Below are 17,826 nucleotides of genomic sequence, written 5' to 3' on the forward strand. Positions count from 1 at the left end.
AGTCCTTCAAACAGTCAGCATCTTCCAGTGGAGGGCTATCCCCTGAAAGCTTTTTTAAAGAGAGGACTGCCCTCTGTTTAGATGGACTTATTATCACCCTAGCCTGAGAAATAAATGTGAAAGCTAACTTAAAGAGAAATGTATCTCACCATAGTGGGGGAGAGGATGGACAGGCGAACTGCCTGCTCAGTCTGCTTTCCGGATGCTCCTAAATGTTGATGGGCAACTTCAAGGCCCCTGTTGCTCTCCCTTCTCAGGGTTATTTATGTTTAAGCCAAATGTGGACTAGACAGCCCTTCAAGAAGAGGACTTCTTCCAAAAGGGGACTCTGTTCTGTAGAGGTAGGTCATGTAGCTCCCTTATACTTATCTCTGGTCCACCTTGCTGGTCTCCCAATGGAATTAGAACTGGGTCTGATACTGTTGCCTTTGTGCACGGGGATAAGAAAAAGGAAGCGGGTCAGCTGAAAGTCTTCACCCTGATGCTCAAGAAGAGTTCCTCCATAAACTCAGTCAATAAAATTGTGTGTGTGTGTGTGTGTGTGTGTGTGAGAGAGAGAGAGAGAGAGAGAGAGAGAGAGAGAGAGAGAGAGAGAGAGAGAGAGAGAAGACAGAAAAACAACTATTGAGCAGAAAACACTGCAAAAGAAAAGCTCCATCCTTCATGCACCCTCCAGTTTTGGCTAACTGGTGCTCACACATTGCTATAGAGATATATCAGTACATTACAAGGAATCTCTTCCCCTTTCTATGGAGTCTAGATAATAGTTTCAATAGCAAAAAGAAGAAGAACAACAACAACAGAGAGGTCTATTTTGGAAGTGCAAACGGGGCAAGACATTTGGGATTGGAACTGTCACCACATAAGAAGCAGATGCAAGCTGTGAGCTGCCTGCTCGTTGCTTGAGGATTGATGGTTTGGGCCTGCTCTTCAGTCTGCTGAAGACCCCAAGCATTGTTGACAGCAATGGGAGATGCTGGCTGCTTGGGCTGACTCGAGATGTAGAAAGTCCTCCATGTGATGTGTGTGTGTGTGTGTGTGTGTGTGTGTGTGTGTGTGTGTGTGTTTCAGTGTCATACATCTTTCCTCTATTGGCTTCTGATTCTTCTTTGACTCCTTCAGCCCTGGAGCGATACTCCTAGATCTCTTTGTCCAGCTCCGAAAAGTCTCCTTCCTGGTCAGAGCAGCTGTCTGTGTTATAATCCACTTCATCCCCAAAGGGAAGTTCATCGTCCGTCTCCAGGTTGCCGTTGCTGCTGCTGCTTCTGCCACAGAATTGCAAAGAGAGAGACATACAGAGAATTGAATGCAGGCAGCAAGACACTTGATAAGGCATCACAGCACAGGTTTGTATGTGGGAGGGTGACTGATAGATAGAATGGCCAGAAATTGACACATCTGTCAGTTTTGGATTCTCATTTTTCTAATCAGTTCTCCACATTTCTGCATCAGTTTAGATTTTTAAAAATCCTTAAGAAAATTCATTAGAATTTGAAAGTGTATTTTGCCTAATGCAGACTTTTTTTGCAACTGATATTTCCAAATATGCATTTTTTGTGTATTGTTTTCATTGATGTGTGCATATATACTTTCCTCTAATGTACACATCTTTCTACACTGCATTTGGTTGCGGAACTGCACCACATAATTCAGAGAAGAGCAAATTTCAAAGGATGGAACAGAACAAAAAGGGATGTAATTGGGCCTATGGCTTTCATTGAGACTGAAATGGGATTGATTAGCTTCTCAACACCTCCAGAACTGACCTGAAAGGCTGCTTTGGGAGAAAGCTTGTGGTAACTGTTGGTTGTTTTCACTTCCCTGCCTCCCTGAGAAATTTCCTCAGTTTTGCTTCATTCAAAATTTCCCTTGCAAGTTTACCCCCACACAAACTTTCTAAAATTCATAGGAAAATAAGAAAGGCCTGTGGTTCTGGCATCCTATTCTCACAGTGGCTGACCAGATGCCTTTGGGTAACCCGAGAAGCAGGACCTGAGCACAAGAGCACTCTGCCCACCTGTGATTTCCAGCTACATATTGTTGCTTTTAATCCCCGGCAACAGGTATTCAGAAGCTCTACTGCTTCCAACCATGGAGATGGAGCATAACCATCATGGCTAGTAGCCTTTGATAGTCTTTGATGGAGGCATGGATTTGGGCAATCCTCTTCCAAATCTATCTATGCAGGTGGCCATCACTGCCTCCTGCGGCGGTGTTCCATAGATTAACTATGCAATGAATTTATATTGACATCTTGTTTTCTCCTGCTCTGGAGGGCAGGACTCAAACCAATGGCTTCAAGTTACAAGAAAGGAGATTCCGACTAAACAATAGGAAGAACTTTCTGGCAGTAAGAGCTGTTTGACAGTGGAACGGTCTCCATCAAGAGGTTGTGGGCTCTCCTTCATTGGAAGTTTTTAAGCATAGGTTGGATGGCCATCAGTCATGGATGCTTTAGCTGAGATTCCTGCACTGCAGTGGTTTGGACTAGATGACCCTTGGGGTACCTCTAGCAACTCTACGATTCTATGATTCAATTCTATGATTTGTTTTAGAAGAAATCTGGTAGCTGCTTTGGCCAAGCATCACGTGTCACTGTGGACTGAACTTCTGGAGAAAACCCCAATACAGTAGTTCAAGCTTAACATCCTCTCTGTTTTGGATTCAGGTTTCCAATACATAATTGGGAAAGTTGAGATTGCTGTGTGTGTGTGTGTGTGTGTGTTTATGTGTGTGTGTGGCTAGGGAGCCCTTGCTCAGCAGGAAAATGAAATAAAACCACATTCAAGCAATGCACACAGATACATAGGAATTGATTGCTCCGCTGCACATTTAACGCCTACTGTCCCATAACCCCCATCTAGTGAGGTCTATGGGAGCCTCAGCAGCAATTTGCAACTTTATGATGTGATAAATAGAAATCCTTTGTTTTGATTTTTAATTTGCATATTTATTGAGAGATGACTTGATCTTAATTAGTTCTGCTTTGTATGTATGTGTGTGCGTGTATTTGTTTGTTTGCTTGTGTTCTTGAAAGGCTGCTTTGTATGAGTAGGAGCCCCACGTTCCTGCTGACATAACCAAAAACAAGAGAAAAGACAGACCCATTGGGGCTGTTATTTATTCCTAAGTCAAACACACACACACACACACACACACACGTCTCTCTCACTCTTCTAGAAAAAGCTCTTTTATGTTAAATGCTAGCATAAACATTCAGTTCATGCTATGTACGCTAAGCTCTCAAGCTTCGATGCTCTTCTGAATTTGAACATCAGAATATCTTGCTCAGCATTGTCTACACAGACTGGTAGTGGCTCTCCATAGTTTTCCTTCCTGCACTACCTAGAGATGCCAGGGATTGAACCTGGGACAGTGTGCAAGGCCGAAGCTCTACCATTGAGCGACAGGTAGCACTCCCTCTTCTTCTGATAATGAAGAACTACTTCAGGATGAGCTGGAGCCCCCCAAAAAAACTCAGGAACAGCCCAGAACAACAGCCATGGAGGAGCCTCGATGAGGTTTCCCTCAGCCAAATCAACGTTACAATTTCCTCACAATCTGCATTGTTTCCTGGTGATATTGCTGGCAGCTTTCTACAAGTAAGTTGTAATGTTTGTGAACATTCTTTTTTATTCTTTCCTTTTTATTTCAGACAAAACATTAAAATAAACAAACCAATATAAAACAAGCCAAACATTTCAAACATCACACCGAGAGAAAGAAATACACAAATGAGCCTTGTGTGTCCTCATTACACACGTTGGAAAGAATATATCTATAAATGCCAAACATACAGCAGACTTACAAAGTTAACAATAATGTCCTTTAAATCTTGGCAATAGTCAGTAACATGATGTCTAATTAAAGAAAATGTGGAATATTGAGAAAAAGATCAGGATAGCATACCTCCCCTAAAAGAAAAGTAAACAGAAGATAGTCTCGGTTCTTCTGGAGAGAAATTAATGAAAGAAAGGAAGGGTGACTGGTTATCATAAAATTTATCTTGTGGGAATATCACCTCTGACTACTCTGCAATGTTGCACTAGTTTGTCTACAAGTGCCATCTTGCAAACCCTGTTGTAGTAAAGGTAAAGGACCCCTGGATGGTTAAACCCAGTAAAAGGCAACTATGGGGTGTGGCAATCATCTTGCTTTTCAGGCTAAGGGAGCTGGCGTTTGTCCACAGACATCTTTCCAGGTCATGTGACCAGCATGACTAAACCACTTCTGGTATGGCAGGACACCATGACACGTACCAGAGCACATGGAAATGCCATTTACCTTCGCGCCACAGCAGTACCTACTTGCACTGCTAGGCTGGCAGAAGCTGGGACAGAGCAACGGGAGCTCGCCCCGTCACACGGATTTGAACCACTGACCTTCCAATCAGCAAGCTCCACAGGCTCAGTCGTTTAGACCACAGTGCTACCCACCTCCCAAAAACCCTGCTGTACCAGCTCTGTGTAGTTAACAAATGATCAATTATCCATAAGAATGCAATTTTAATAGCTCAGTGTAAAACATCATCCCAAAATTTGGTTATGGCTTGAAACTCCCATCAAAGGTGAATATAAGGTCCATTAGTAGAACACATCCACCAACCAAGAGAGGAAACCAAGCAACAAATATGACATAAATGCAGTGGAGTCAGATACCACCTGTGGATTAATTTAAGTGATGGCTTCTTAACAGGTGTAGAGATCAATTTAAAAGAGGGTGGCCACCATACAGCCTCTCAGTCCCCTTCAGGTATTTCTCCTATATCTGCTTCCTATATCCAACACAAGTCCCCCTTATCAATGAATATGTTTATGAACATTCCATGACATCATAGCACCTCATCCAATGATTGCTCCTCTCTGCAAAGCATTCATCAGCCCATCTGTATAGATTCCTTGTTCAGAGCTAGGCTGTGGCAAGCACCCTATAAATAAACACTGTTTATTACAGAGAAACAATTAATAGTCTTCAAGGTTGTGTTTGTGATGACAATTTCCTTGATAAGCTTCCTTTTTCTGAGTTCACATCTCCTTCTCTTTCTCCATAAAAGTCTAAAGGAAAGGTATAACTTGTTAGGACTTGTACTAATTAGTTTTTCAGGAGTTCCCAAGGTAATTGCAGCTTGCAAGGTTTGTAATTGATTTCGCCAGATTAAAAAAAATAAAAAATAGATGCCTGATCGAGGCCTGTAGAAATTTATCATGTCAAAGCAAGGGGAAAACAACTTGTCAGGCTAAATGGAAGGATCATAAGACTAGAGAACCAAAGGGGCTGATTTCTGGCCCACAATGTATCAATTTCTTTAAAGCATGTTTGACCCACCTCAACCTTTTGACTATAAGATCCTTTCATCACTGGAGGCTGGTGCTCATTGGGACTGGTAGGGCAGAAAGCAGGGAGGGCAACAGCAGCTGGCGCTACAGCCAATGACTGGTAGGGCCAGAACTGATGATACACAGAGCCAGCTAATTCTGGTTTTGCTCCCATTCTCCTCCCAGCTAAGTTCTATGAAGGGAACATAGAGACTAAGGAGGAGAAGGCTGAGGACTAGTGGCATCTGCCCCCAAGACCTGTTATAAGTAAAGAGTTAGGGGTTGGCTAAGGGCACACTGAGCTTGGTGGGGCAGTGCCCCATTCACACAAATTGACCCACCTCCACTGCCTATCACTGCCTCAATAAATAAATAAGAAAATAAGAAAACTATAAGTGAGTGATATATTGTACGTGCAGTAAATTTGTTAAAAAGCTTTGAAAAATCTAATAAAAATTAATGTTAAAACAATAAGATCAGCAGGCTTTGGTGAACTGACTGGTTTTAATGAGAGCTCTGGTGCTATTTTGTTTTTATTGTAGTTATTTTCATGGCTTTAATAGATTTTATATATGCATACAGGTAACTTGCAACTTAGCCACATTTAACTTGTGTGCATTCAGCTTTATGTGATTGGCAAATTTCCCCAAATAATTTTTTTAAAGGGAGCAGAAAGAGAGCAGGTGTCCAGGAAAAAATGACTTTGGCAATCCCACCTGCCATTGAATCCAATGTGTTTTGGCTACAGGCAATTTGGATTTACACGGAGTCCCCGGAACGTAACCCCTCTGTAAGTTGCAAGTTGCCTGTAGAGTTGAAATTCTGTCAATATTTTTTAAAAAAATGATTTTTTTTCTCTTTCTCTGTTGTTAGCAGTTCTTGTTTTTTATCTGTAAGCCACCTTGAGTCCCAACAGGGGGAAAGGCAGGGAATGAATGAATGAATGAACCTGTAGATTGCAAATCTTATTTAAAAAAAAGTGTTAGCATAAAATGATAAAACCATAAAAAGAACACAGTTGAACACAGCAAATAGTAAATAATAATATTAATGCCAATGCTACTATTTAGTAATAAATAGGAGGAAAATGAACAACCACATAACACAAAGCAAGTTGATTGGGTGCAATAGTCTGGGATCATGTTATTCACAGCAGTATGATGCCACTTTAAACAGTCATGGCTTCTCTCAAAGTATTCTGGGAAGTGTACTTTGTCCATGGTGCTGAGACTTGTTAGCAGAATCCTATTCCACCTCACAGAACTACAATTCTCAGAGTGAGGGGTGCCAACTCCTGGGGGCCCAACCCTTTTCGGCTCCCCAAATGTTCAAAATAATTAGGCCCAAGCACTGAGCCAAGAGCAGTGTGGTTTCAATGGCCAGCTCCTTCTCCTTCTCCTCCTCCTCCTCCTGTTGAATCCATCCAATTCTTACAGTCGGCATCAGAGGCATTGCTCATTGGCCCACCTTTAAGATCAGTTAGAAGGCAATTTCCCCTCCCTTACTGGAGACATCCCATGGCAGAACCCTGGAAACACAACAGCTGGATTGAGCTGTTATGGGGTTCAGTGACAGAAGAGATCACTTTGTGTAGACTAAAGAAGGAAAGGGCACAGCAACCTTTGGGGTGGAGAAATAGGAGGGGGCAGCTGAGAGATTAAGGTGCATCTGTTCAGTGGGGGTACAGAGTGCAGAAAGATTTGTTATCCCAAAGTGTGTGTGTGTGTGTGTGTGAAAAATAATGCGGAGCTAAAAATTGTAACCAAAAAAAGATTGCTTCCCCCATGGTAACCATAGCAATGCCACCCTCCTGCATTAATAAAAATGAAAAAGTGGCCCTTGGAGTAATTCAAGTTGTGAACCCCTTTGTAGCAGAGCTGCAATCTGGGAGAAGCACATCACTGCATCAGTAAACTAAATAATACTTTCCCTCTAGATACTTTCATGCATTTGTGCCGAAATTTAATTGAAGCATTTTTTTTTTCTAAGGGGAAGAACGAGCAGAAATAAAAAAGTAAAAAGAAGAAGCAGCTTTGGGGATCAGTACAGAGACTTGCCTCCCCCTGTTTTGTGACTGCCTTGCATCTGTTCAAGTCAGTTTGTTTTATTAATGCTCGCTTGGCCTAAAGCGATTGGAGGGATGTTAAAAGATGCAGTGTTAGCACAGTACTGACACAGGGATTCCCCCCCTCCCCTGTAAGAAAGAAAATTAATGATTGCACATAAGATTGAACCCGACCTTTCTCCAGCTCTCCATTCTTCCACATTTTTTTGGGTTAACCCCCCCCCCCCAACAAACCTAGCACAGCGGAAGAAGAATAAAGCACATAGATGTATTGATCCATAATATTAGGATGCCTGCAAGAGGGTTCAAAGAGCCAATATTGAAGGAGAGCAGATGATCTGCAGAGACCTTCAAGTTCAGGTCTAAGAAAGGTATAAGATTGCCACCCCCCCCAGCCCCTGCTCTTCTGTTTTTTTAGGTAGCAAACATTAGGAAACAAGAATTCTGATCTCCTTGCCAAGACAATAACTTGGGGGGTAGATAGGGCCGGCGCGTCCATTTAGGCGAACTAGGCCCGCGTCCCTCTGTGGGAGTTACTTTTGAGTAAACATTTATATGATTGTGCTTAGGCACGTGAGCAATCTCCATCCCATCCTGTGTTCATCCCAATCACTGCTGCTTCCGTTCTGCTACAGTTCGGCTTCTGATAAAATCTATGTTATCCATCTCACTATCCACGAAGACTGAAACGAACATCATTAATCATGTGATTGATTTCAATGCTTTTCAGTGGAAGGGAAGCATTGAAAACACCAAAAATAACATAATTGTTCGTATGCTACTTGCAGACTAAAAGAACGATGGCGGTGAATATCGTTCATATTCACTTGTGTGATTTCCATCCCTGACCTCAGATGAATACGCCATTTCTGTTTCCAACTCTCCAGCCTCCCTAATTGTGCTGCAAGTATTACACCTCTAGGAATACACCATCCCTGTGTAAATAATCTAGGTTCTGACCATTTTTTACATAGGGTAGCTGGAAAACTGATGTGAGAGATCTTCATCTTACACAGCACCAAAAAACAGGAAGTGCATCACACACACACATACACACCCCACAAAAGACAACTAAAGATACAAATTTGCAGGAAAGCTCTGTATGCTAATTTATATGTATTGGTGCACACTTAGACATGATTAATTGCTATACAGTGGTACCTCTGGTTACAAACGGGATCCATTTCAGAGCCCTGTTCGTAACCCGTGATATCCGCATCATGAAGCGCAGCGTCAGTGCTTGTGTGCGACGCGATTCGGCACTTCTGCTCATGCGCGTGACATCATTTGAAGCGACTGCGCATGCATGAACCGCTGAACCCGGAAGTAATGCATTCTGTTACTTCCAGGTCGCCGCGGTGCGTAACCCGAACGTACGCATCCCGCAGCGTACGTAACACGAGGTATGACTATAATTCAGTCAAAAATGCCTCTTGCTGGACAGAAGGAAGACTGGCCAATGGAATGTGTGCCTGTTCAATCTGCAGATCAGATACTGATGGGCAAGAAGAAGTTTTCTGTGTCCCCTGTTCTCCCTTCTTACGATTTCTCTCTTTGAAGCAGACATTCACACTATGCATTTAAAGCACTATGGCCCTACTTTAAACAGTCTTGGCTTCCCCCAAAGAATTTATGGGAGCTGTAGTTTGTTAGAAGAAGAAGAGTTTGGATTTGATATCCCGCTTTTCACTACCCGAAGGAGTCTCAAAGCGGCTAACATTCTCCTTTCCCTTCCTCCCCCACAACAAACACTCTGTGAGGTGAGTGGGGCTGAGAGACTTCAAAGAAGTGTGACTAGCCCAAGGTCACCCAGCAGCTGCATGTGGAGGAGTGGAGACGCGAACCCGGTTCCCCAGATAACGAGTCTACCGCTCTTAACCACTACACCACACTGGCTCTCCAGTGTTAAGGATACGGAGAGTTGTTAGGAGACCCCTATTCCTCTCACAGAACTACAATTCTCAAAGTGCTTTAATAATCTATCTGTCTTCACATGTTCAAACAGTATGTATCATTTGGAAGCCTGAAAAAGGCAGAGTCAGCTCCCAAGAAACTCAGTCGGCCAGTGAACATGATCCAGACACCGCCCTCTCCATTCATGTGTGTTGGGGAGTATTGTGGGCTTTTGTTTTGTTTTGTTACCATGTTATGTATTATTGTGTTTTTATATTGTAAACCACCCTGTGATCCTTGGATGAAGGATGGTATAGAAGTAGTAGTGGTAGTAGTAGTAGTAGTAGTAGTAGTAGTAGTAGTAGTATCTTTCCCTGAACTTGGTGTGTTGCATGAAATATGGCTAAAATCTGAACTCATAGAAACAACAACTCTTGAGAACTGAGGAAGCTGAACTATTAGAGTAAACATATGCAGTCTTCAGAGACGAAACAATTTAACATATGTATGAATAGTTCGAATTCAGCACGGACATGCTCCTTAGATCTGCAACTTGACAATGGAAGTTTACAGAGAAAATTGATTTAATTGCTTTGCAAATCTATAACTCTCTGTAGGTTATTCATGTATTCATCTTCCATTATGTTTGAGTTTGAGATTATGTAAATGTGTTTACATAAACCATGGTTGGCAGGTTCATCTGTGTCCCCTGATGCACAGCTTCAGCTATGTGGGGGGAAGGGCTTGGGGCTTGGATCTGGGTCCAACTCCTTGAAGGTTTGAAGAAACAATATTAGTTTGGCAGAGGTGGTGTGTGTGTGTGTGTGTGTGTGTGTGTGTGTGTTATTGACAGCTTAAAAGCCAGAAATTTAAATGGGAGCGGCAACAATTTGCTGCTTGTAACTGTGATATTTTGAGCTAACGTCTTGTTAATGAACCTCTGTTTGAAAGCTTTGATCACACACCTTATGTCATATTTTTTTTTGTTTCTACCATAACGGGAAGTGGGAATAATGTTTTGTTCCCACAGAAATGTACTGGGTAATTAGTTGCCATTTACTTAATCATATGCTGCTCAGACCTGGCTCTGATCTGCAGTTAGTGTCATGAGTCCTGTGGAGATGCCTTGGAGGGGATCATAGAAGGTGGAGGAAGAGATTGTGGAGTTGGAGCTAGACAATCCAGAGGAGCGCAAGAGCAGGATGGGGTTGGCAAGACTGGTGCCTCAAAAAATGTCTGAGTTAGAAGACGTGGCGAGTGATCAGAAGAAGACTCAGGAGCTGCATCCTGGGGAAGGTTGTCAGAGAGGTATCCTGCCCCTATCATACCTCTAGCCAGCTACCTCTAAAGGGTCACGGTTGCCAGCCCCTCCTGTTACTCCTCTTACTAAGCAGCCTCCTGAGATTCAGGAGAGCGATTTGGATACAGAACTGGCACCTCCAGCACCAAGGACACAGGGATGCCAGTGTTGCCATGTACAAACCTCACAAGGCCAGCCCACTTTGCTAGCCTGGAGTAGATGTGGCTGCTGTTTGCCACGCTAATGCTTCTGCCTTCCCCCCAAGAGGCAGAGGGTGTTAAGCTTGTTGGGTCAACATCTCAACTCAGGTCACTATTTCAAATCAAACTGTAGGCTAAACATGTGACAATGGGCTGTAGCTAACTAAGTCAATGTAAAGGTAAAGGTAAAGGCAGTGGCGGAGTAAGGCTCCGTGGTACCCGGGGCGGCAAAGGAAATGCCCGGAGGCGGGGCGTCGTGATGTCATATTGCGACATCACGACACCCCGCCCCCGGGGTGTTTCCGGGAGTGCCGCCGCCGCTTCTGCAGCCCCCTTTTAAGCCGAAGAGCCCCCTTTTAAGTTCTGCGGCTCAAAAGGAGGCTGTGGAAGCGGGTGACGGAGGGAGTGGCAGCGCGTGGGAATGGTGGGAGGGGCTGCCGCTTGTCACCCCCATGCGCCGCTGTTCGCTTCATTGCCCCGGGAGCAGCAGCACTGCACACACCGTGCGCTGCTGTTCCCGGGGGCACGGAGCGAGTGGAGGCGACAAGCGGCAGCCCCTCCCGCCACTCCCCACGCATGGCCGGTCACCCCGGGAGCAGCAGCGCTGCATGGACAGGGTGCTCCCTCGGCCGTGCGCTGCTGCTCCCGGGGCGACTGAGCGAGTGGCGGCGCGTGGGGGTGACAAACGCCGGCCCCTCCTGCCACTCCCCATGCTGCCGGTCACCTCAGGAGCAGCAGCGCTGCACGGACGGGGTGCTCGCTCGGCCGTGCGCTGTTGCTCCTGGGGTGACGGAGGAAGCGGCAGCACTTGGGAATGGCGGGAGGGGCTGCCACCACTCGCTCCGTCGCCCCGGGGAGCAACAGCGCACGGCTGAGGGAGCACCCCGTCCGTGCAGCACTGCTGCTCCCAGAGTGACCGGCATTGCGTGGGGAGTGGCGGGAGGGGCCGCTGCTTGTCACCCCACCCGCCGCTTGTCACCCCTGTCACTCGGGGCGTACCGCCCCCGCCGCCCCCCCTAACGACGCCCCTGGGTAAAGGTACCCCTGACCATTAGGTCCAGTCATGGACGGCTCTGGGGTTGCGTGCTCATCTCACTTTCAGGCCGAGGGAGCTGGCATTTGTCCGCAGACAGCTTCTGGGTCATGTGGCCAGCATGACTAAGCCGCATCTGGCGAACCAGAGTAGCACACAGAAACGCCATTCACCTTTCCGCCAGAGTGGTACCTATTTATCTACTTGCACTTTGACGTGAATACCTGCTCCCTTAAACATGCCCCCTTGGATGCCAGAATTGTACACTCGTCCTCCCAGCCATTCCAAGCAGAAGAGAGGCACAATGAGTTTCATTTTGTAAGGGTGGTGGTGATTGGTGTTGTTGTTGTTGTTGTTCAGTCGTTCAGTCGTGTTCGACTCTTCGTGACCCCATGGACCAGAGCACGCCGGGCACGCCTATCCTTCACTGCCTCTCGCAGTTTGGTCAAACTCATGTTAGTAGCTTCGAGAACACTGTCCAACCATCTCATCCTCTGTCGTCCCCTTCTCCTTGTGCCCTCCATCTTTCCCAACATCAGGGTCTTTTCTAGGTGATTGGTGTAGGTGCTTTTAATCTCAGCTGATGGTGTGGCTAATGGGGGCAGGGAGGATGCCCACACTGTTTTCTGGCCCTTCCTCTTTTGGATGTGGCAGCCATTTTGTTATGCCACACAGAGCTTTCTCATAATTCCAAGTGTGTCCTCTGCCCCTTAAAACTCAGCGACTGCTTTTAATTAGGTGAACTGGGGAGGCAGGTGGGAGTAAGTTGTGCTTCACTAGAATCGTACAGCATCTGATTTACAAAACAGAACTTCGTTGGTTAAAAACTGGAGAGCTCATCCAGAAAAAGACCCTGCAAATCCAGTTGGCAATTATTGAAAGGCGGGGGAGCACACCCATGTGTGTTTTCTCAAATTAATTTCCACCAGCTTTGCTCATAGGCCATGCTTTTCTTTGCTTCTGTTGTCTGCCTCACAAGGGATCTGTGAATTCTGATTAGTGCAGAAGACAAACGTGGAAAAGTTGTGTGTGTGTGTGTGTGTGCACGTGCTTGTGTGTTACCAAAGGGACTTTTTCCATTTGCTGCTTCCGTGTGTGCCTTAGCGAATGGGTTTAAAAGGGACCCAGGTGGCGCTGTGGGTTAAACCACATAGTCTAGGGCTTGCTGATCAGAAGGTCGGTGGTTCGAATCCCTGCCACGGGGTGAGCTCCCGGTCTTTGGTCCCAGCTCCTGCCAACCTAGCAGTTCGAAAGCACGTCAAAGTGCAAGTAGATAAATAGGTACCGCTCCAGCGGGAAGGTAAACGGCGTTTCCGTGCGCTGCTCTGGTTCGCCAGAAGCGGCTTAGGCATGCTGGCCACATGACCCGGAAGCTGTCTGCGGACAAACGCCGGCTCCCTCGGCCTATAGAGCGAGATGAGCGCCGCAACCCCAGAGTCAGACACGACTGGACCTGATGGTCAGGGGTACCTTTACCTTTACCTTAAAAGAGGATTGGACAAATGCATGGAGGAGAACAAGGCTTCTAAGTGGCTACTAGCCACAATGGCTATCCTCTGACTCCGCAGATGGAAATAGTGATGCTTCTGAATACCAGTTTCTGGAAACCACAGGAGGGGATCATGTTCTTGTGCTCTGGTCCTGCTGGTTTCCCAGAGGCATCTGGTTGACTATTTTGAGAGCAGGATGCTGAACTAGTCCAGCAGCCTATTTTCATATTCTTACTGCAGAAGTAGGGAACCATCTGCTTAGAGGCCAAGTGTGGCCAAAGGACTTTTCTATATGGCCCTCAGTCCTCTTCCCAGACCACATCCTTCATTGGCTCTACTTCACACCCTCCTTGAGTATTTCATACCCTCCAACATTTCTCCGATGAAAATAGGGACGTCCTATTCCATAACAATAAAGATAATTTTATTATCTATACCCCACCCATCTGACTGGGTTGCTCCAGGCACTCTGGGTGGCTTCCAACATACATAAAACCATAAAAAACTATACAGAGCTGCCTTCAGGTGTCTTCTAAAGGTTGTATAGTTAGCTATCTCCTTGGCTTGGGGGTCACATAACTCCATACCCTCCGATGAAAATAGGGACGTGCTGCCATACCCTCCAACATTTGTCCAATGAAAATAGGGGCATCCCAAGGAAAAGTGGGATATTCTGGGATCAAATCAGAAACTGAGACAGCTTCTGTAAATCTGGGACTGTCCCTGGAAAATAGGGACACTTGGAGGAGTCTTGTATATCTGCCTAGCTGGAATGCTTGCTGTTTGTGTGGATAGAGGTAGGTGTGTGTGCGTGTGTGTGTGCGTGCGTGCGTGCGTGCGTGTGTAGAAACTAGACTGCTGTAGAAAAGTAACTATTTACATCTATTCAGTGCTATTTTTCTAGAAAAAGAGGTAGCAGAACTCACCATGAATACCTCCCTTGTTCTCTTAGAATGAGTTCCATTGAGTTCCAGCTGAAAAAAGCCCTGCATCTATTGTTCTGCAGTCTTTTGCCTATGGCCCCATCCACCACTCATACGTGAGCCTAAAAAGGTGGCCCAGAAAGGATGGCGGCCTTCAAGCTAAAAAAAAAAAAAAGGCACATCCCTGTCGTAGTATAATTTAGACACATGCAATAGCTGGCTTAATGTAGCTCACCTTCCATATATTGTGGCTGTCCAGATGTTAGACATCTCCCCTGTTTTTGGAGCCATGAGCAGGTAGTAAGAGCTGAGTTTGTTAATCCCCAGGTGGGTCATAAGAATAATATTTAGCATTAATACAGTGCTTTCGAGTACTCAAATCAAGATTACTTATCTCAGTAATCTCAGCCTTCTGCATAGCATTACACAGGAGACATCTTGTCTCTTGTCCCTATTCATGAACGTTTTTCACTTGAAAGCTGGTCCCATTAATGTCACTAGAATTGACTTCCTGAATGGCAGTGCTTAGAATTGGCAATATCAGCGGCGTTCCTTAATTATCTGGTTCAGAATATGAATTTGTCCAGCTCTTCATGCTCTGCTGCATTAGGAATTAAGCTTCATTGCCTCCCAAATGTACCTCTCTGGCTAGGAAAGTAAAATAAAATTAAGAAGAGAAGAAGGACCCTGCTGGATCAGGCCAAATGTTCATCTAGTCCAGCAACCTATTCTTACAGGGGCCAACCAGATGCCTATGGCAGGGGTGGGAAACTTCTAGCCCACAGGCCAAGCACGGCCTGTCAGAGATCTTAATTAGGCTCCCAAGGTGATTTTCCCCATACCATACCCACCCAACACCTGACGTCATATATGATGACAGGTGTGGGGTAGGTACCGACATGTCATTGGAGAATAATTCAGATATTGAAGTGAGCTCCTGATTATTTTTTTGCTTGAGCAACAGTGATCAACAGGGGTTGAAGCAATATGTGACCCAGCATACAATTATCCTTCAAAATGTCCCCTATCCAAATGTTGCAATTTATTTCTCCAACCAATGCATGCTAAAATGTATATATTAGGGGTGCAACATTAGTGAAAATAATGTACAAAACTAAAGTTCATTTCATGAGGGGAAATTGCTTGCAATTACGCACTAATTTTTTCATGATTTAAATTTGTGAAGCACTAAAACTATATTTAAGGGCTGTATCCAACAGTTTCTGTCCACTAGTGAAAGGGTTCTTTAACTAGTGAGCTTTAATTTGCAAAAGAGAGGAATGCAGTGCAACAGCTGTGCAACAGTTGTGCAACCAAGTTACCAGCAACTTGCTTATTCATTCTTTTGTGCAACAGTGTTCTGCTGGCACGATAGCATTTCACTGGTGGAGCAAGGCTAAGTTACTTTAACTGTGAGCTACATTGGATACAACACAAAGTTGGCGGGGGGAGAGCGAGAACAAGAGAAACCAAAATTGACAGAGTCATCCATCCCTTATCTAGTTCTAGGCTTCATAGATTGGAGGAATAGAGAAGGTCCAAAGTTCTTCAGTCAGGTAGCAGCTTTTTTTCTTTCTTTCCCTGCCTGGTCACTCCACAGATTCACTGTGTCAGATTTAATGGTGCTCAGCTACAGTTGGTTCAGTTATCAAGGAGCAGAAAACATCTCTCAGGCAAGATGGGTTATCAGCTTATCTCGCAAAGCAGCCTATCAAGCAACACTGCCAGGGCAATTTGAGAAATCTATATTTTAGATGTTACCTTAAGCCTGAAACTTTGTTTGAAAACTTCATACATCTCTCCAAGCAGGAGGTAGCAAAACCCACTAAGATCAGATATCTGTCCAGATGAAAAAGTAATACACTGAAAGTATATGAACTGCTGCTTTCAGACGGCAGGGGGGTTGGGGTGGGATGGAGATGACACCGGGAGAATGAATGCTGTAACCACCCTGCCTTCTCCAATACTGCCAGGTAACTTTTCTTAGGCCTTCAACATTCAATTACCTTCTCGCCAGCAGAATCTCACTTTTGGATTCACAGAACAATTTGTGTGGGGCTTGAACTGACAGCTAGAAAGATTGCAGGCAGATATTCAATCTGCACATGACCACCCATCTCTAGGCATAAGATAAAATTGCAGGGAGACAGGACACATTAGCTAAAGAAACTTCCCTTGCCCAGATAGGCCAGGGCAGATCATGTGATATCTTTTCATCCCTCAAAGGTTTTTGGGTCGAGCATCTGGGATGGGGTGGTGAAGAACCTCAAGCTCAGGGGCCATTTGTGGTCCACCAACCTTCTCTATTATTTAGCCCTCATGGCTCTCCTCGGGTCATGACACATCCCGCACCAGCCTTGTCACATGCCCTCCTCAAGTGCTTCTGCCTGGGTGGAATGTGTCCTTGAACCATGGTGATGCTTCTTCCTTGCCTGGCTGGAGGATGGAAAGATCTACACATGTGTAGAAAACTCTGGCTTACATGTAGCTGGAATGTAGACTACTGTACAAAGGTAAAGGTCATAACCATTGCTCCACCTACTTTTGCCTTATACTGAGTTGGGCCATTGGTTTGAATTCAAGTTGCTGGAATCACAGGTGGGCAGAGTGCTCCTGTTCTGCTTTTGGGCTTCCCATAGGCATCTGGTTGGCTGTTGTGAGAAGAGGATGCTGCAATAGATGGGTCTTTAACCCAATCAATGAGGCTTTTTATTTTCTCATGTCCATCTAGCTTAGTGTTGTCTATACTCCCTATCAGTGGCTCTCCAAAGTTTCTAGCAAGCGAGCTCTACCAGGATATCCTGAGGATTGAACCTGGGACCTTCTACTTGCAAAGCAGATGCTCTACTGTGCTTTAAAAGAGGGTGAGACAAATTCATGGAGGATAAGGCTATCAGTGGCTGCCAGCCATAGTGGCTATGTATTTCCTCCTATCTCCAGCAGTATGCCCAGCCTAAGGACAGCTCAGTTAGTTAGAGCATGGTGCTGATAGCACCAAGGTTGCAGGTTTGATCCCCGTATGGGACAGCTGCATATTCAGGTTTGACCTGATAATCCTCAGGGTCCCTTCCAACTCTATGATTCTATGACCCTCTGTGACCAGTGGCTGAGAAGCTGTAGAAGCAGCATTATGAGTAGAAGCAGTGTTGTTGCACTGAAGTCCTGCAAGTGGTCTTCCCATATGCATATGGTTGGCCACTGTGAAAACAGGATGCTGCAGAAGATGGGCTTTTGGTCTGATTGAGTAGGGTTCTTATATTCTTAACCATCCATCAGTGGAATAGAAACAGCTCGATACAACCCAATATGTTTGAAGCTTCTCGATAGAACATCAGATGGTTTAAAAACAACAATACTATTTGAAGATGGGTTTTCATTTAAATTGGAGTTTATTTAATCACTTTCTTGGCAGGTGGTCCTTAGATATCCCTTAGAGGCTAGCTTCCAGCCTTCTTCACTGTCATCAGTTGGCACTGACTAGGATACCTGCACTTTAATAGTGAAGTGTCATTATCTGGAGCAAATTGGGGGGGGGGGTTGATGCTGGTTTTGTATTTAACTTGGTTTGGGAAGCAATTAAATAGATGCCTGCATATTTTCTTCTGAA

At 45.1% G+C, this 17,826-nt stretch overlaps 1 protein-coding gene across 1 annotated transcript in view; it reads right to left on the reverse strand.

The window, feature by feature from the left end:
- Positions 1-584: 584 nt before the first annotated feature.
- The window catches only part of LOC117056935 (cytosolic carboxypeptidase 4-like), a 189,573-nt gene continuing 172,331 nt past the window's right edge, over positions 585-17,826 (reverse strand). The window contains exon 5 of the mRNA XM_033167634.1: positions 585-1,265. Coding sequence (XP_033023525.1) covers positions 1,139-1,265 — 127 coding nt within the window. The 3' untranslated portion in view covers positions 585-1,138. The remainder of the gene's footprint in view (positions 1,266-17,826) is intronic.

Source organism: Lacerta agilis, chromosome 13, assembly GCF_009819535.1.
Source record: "Lacerta agilis isolate rLacAgi1 chromosome 13, rLacAgi1.pri, whole genome shotgun sequence".
Classification (NCBI taxonomy): Eukaryota; Metazoa; Chordata; class Lepidosauria; order Squamata; family Lacertidae; genus Lacerta; species Lacerta agilis.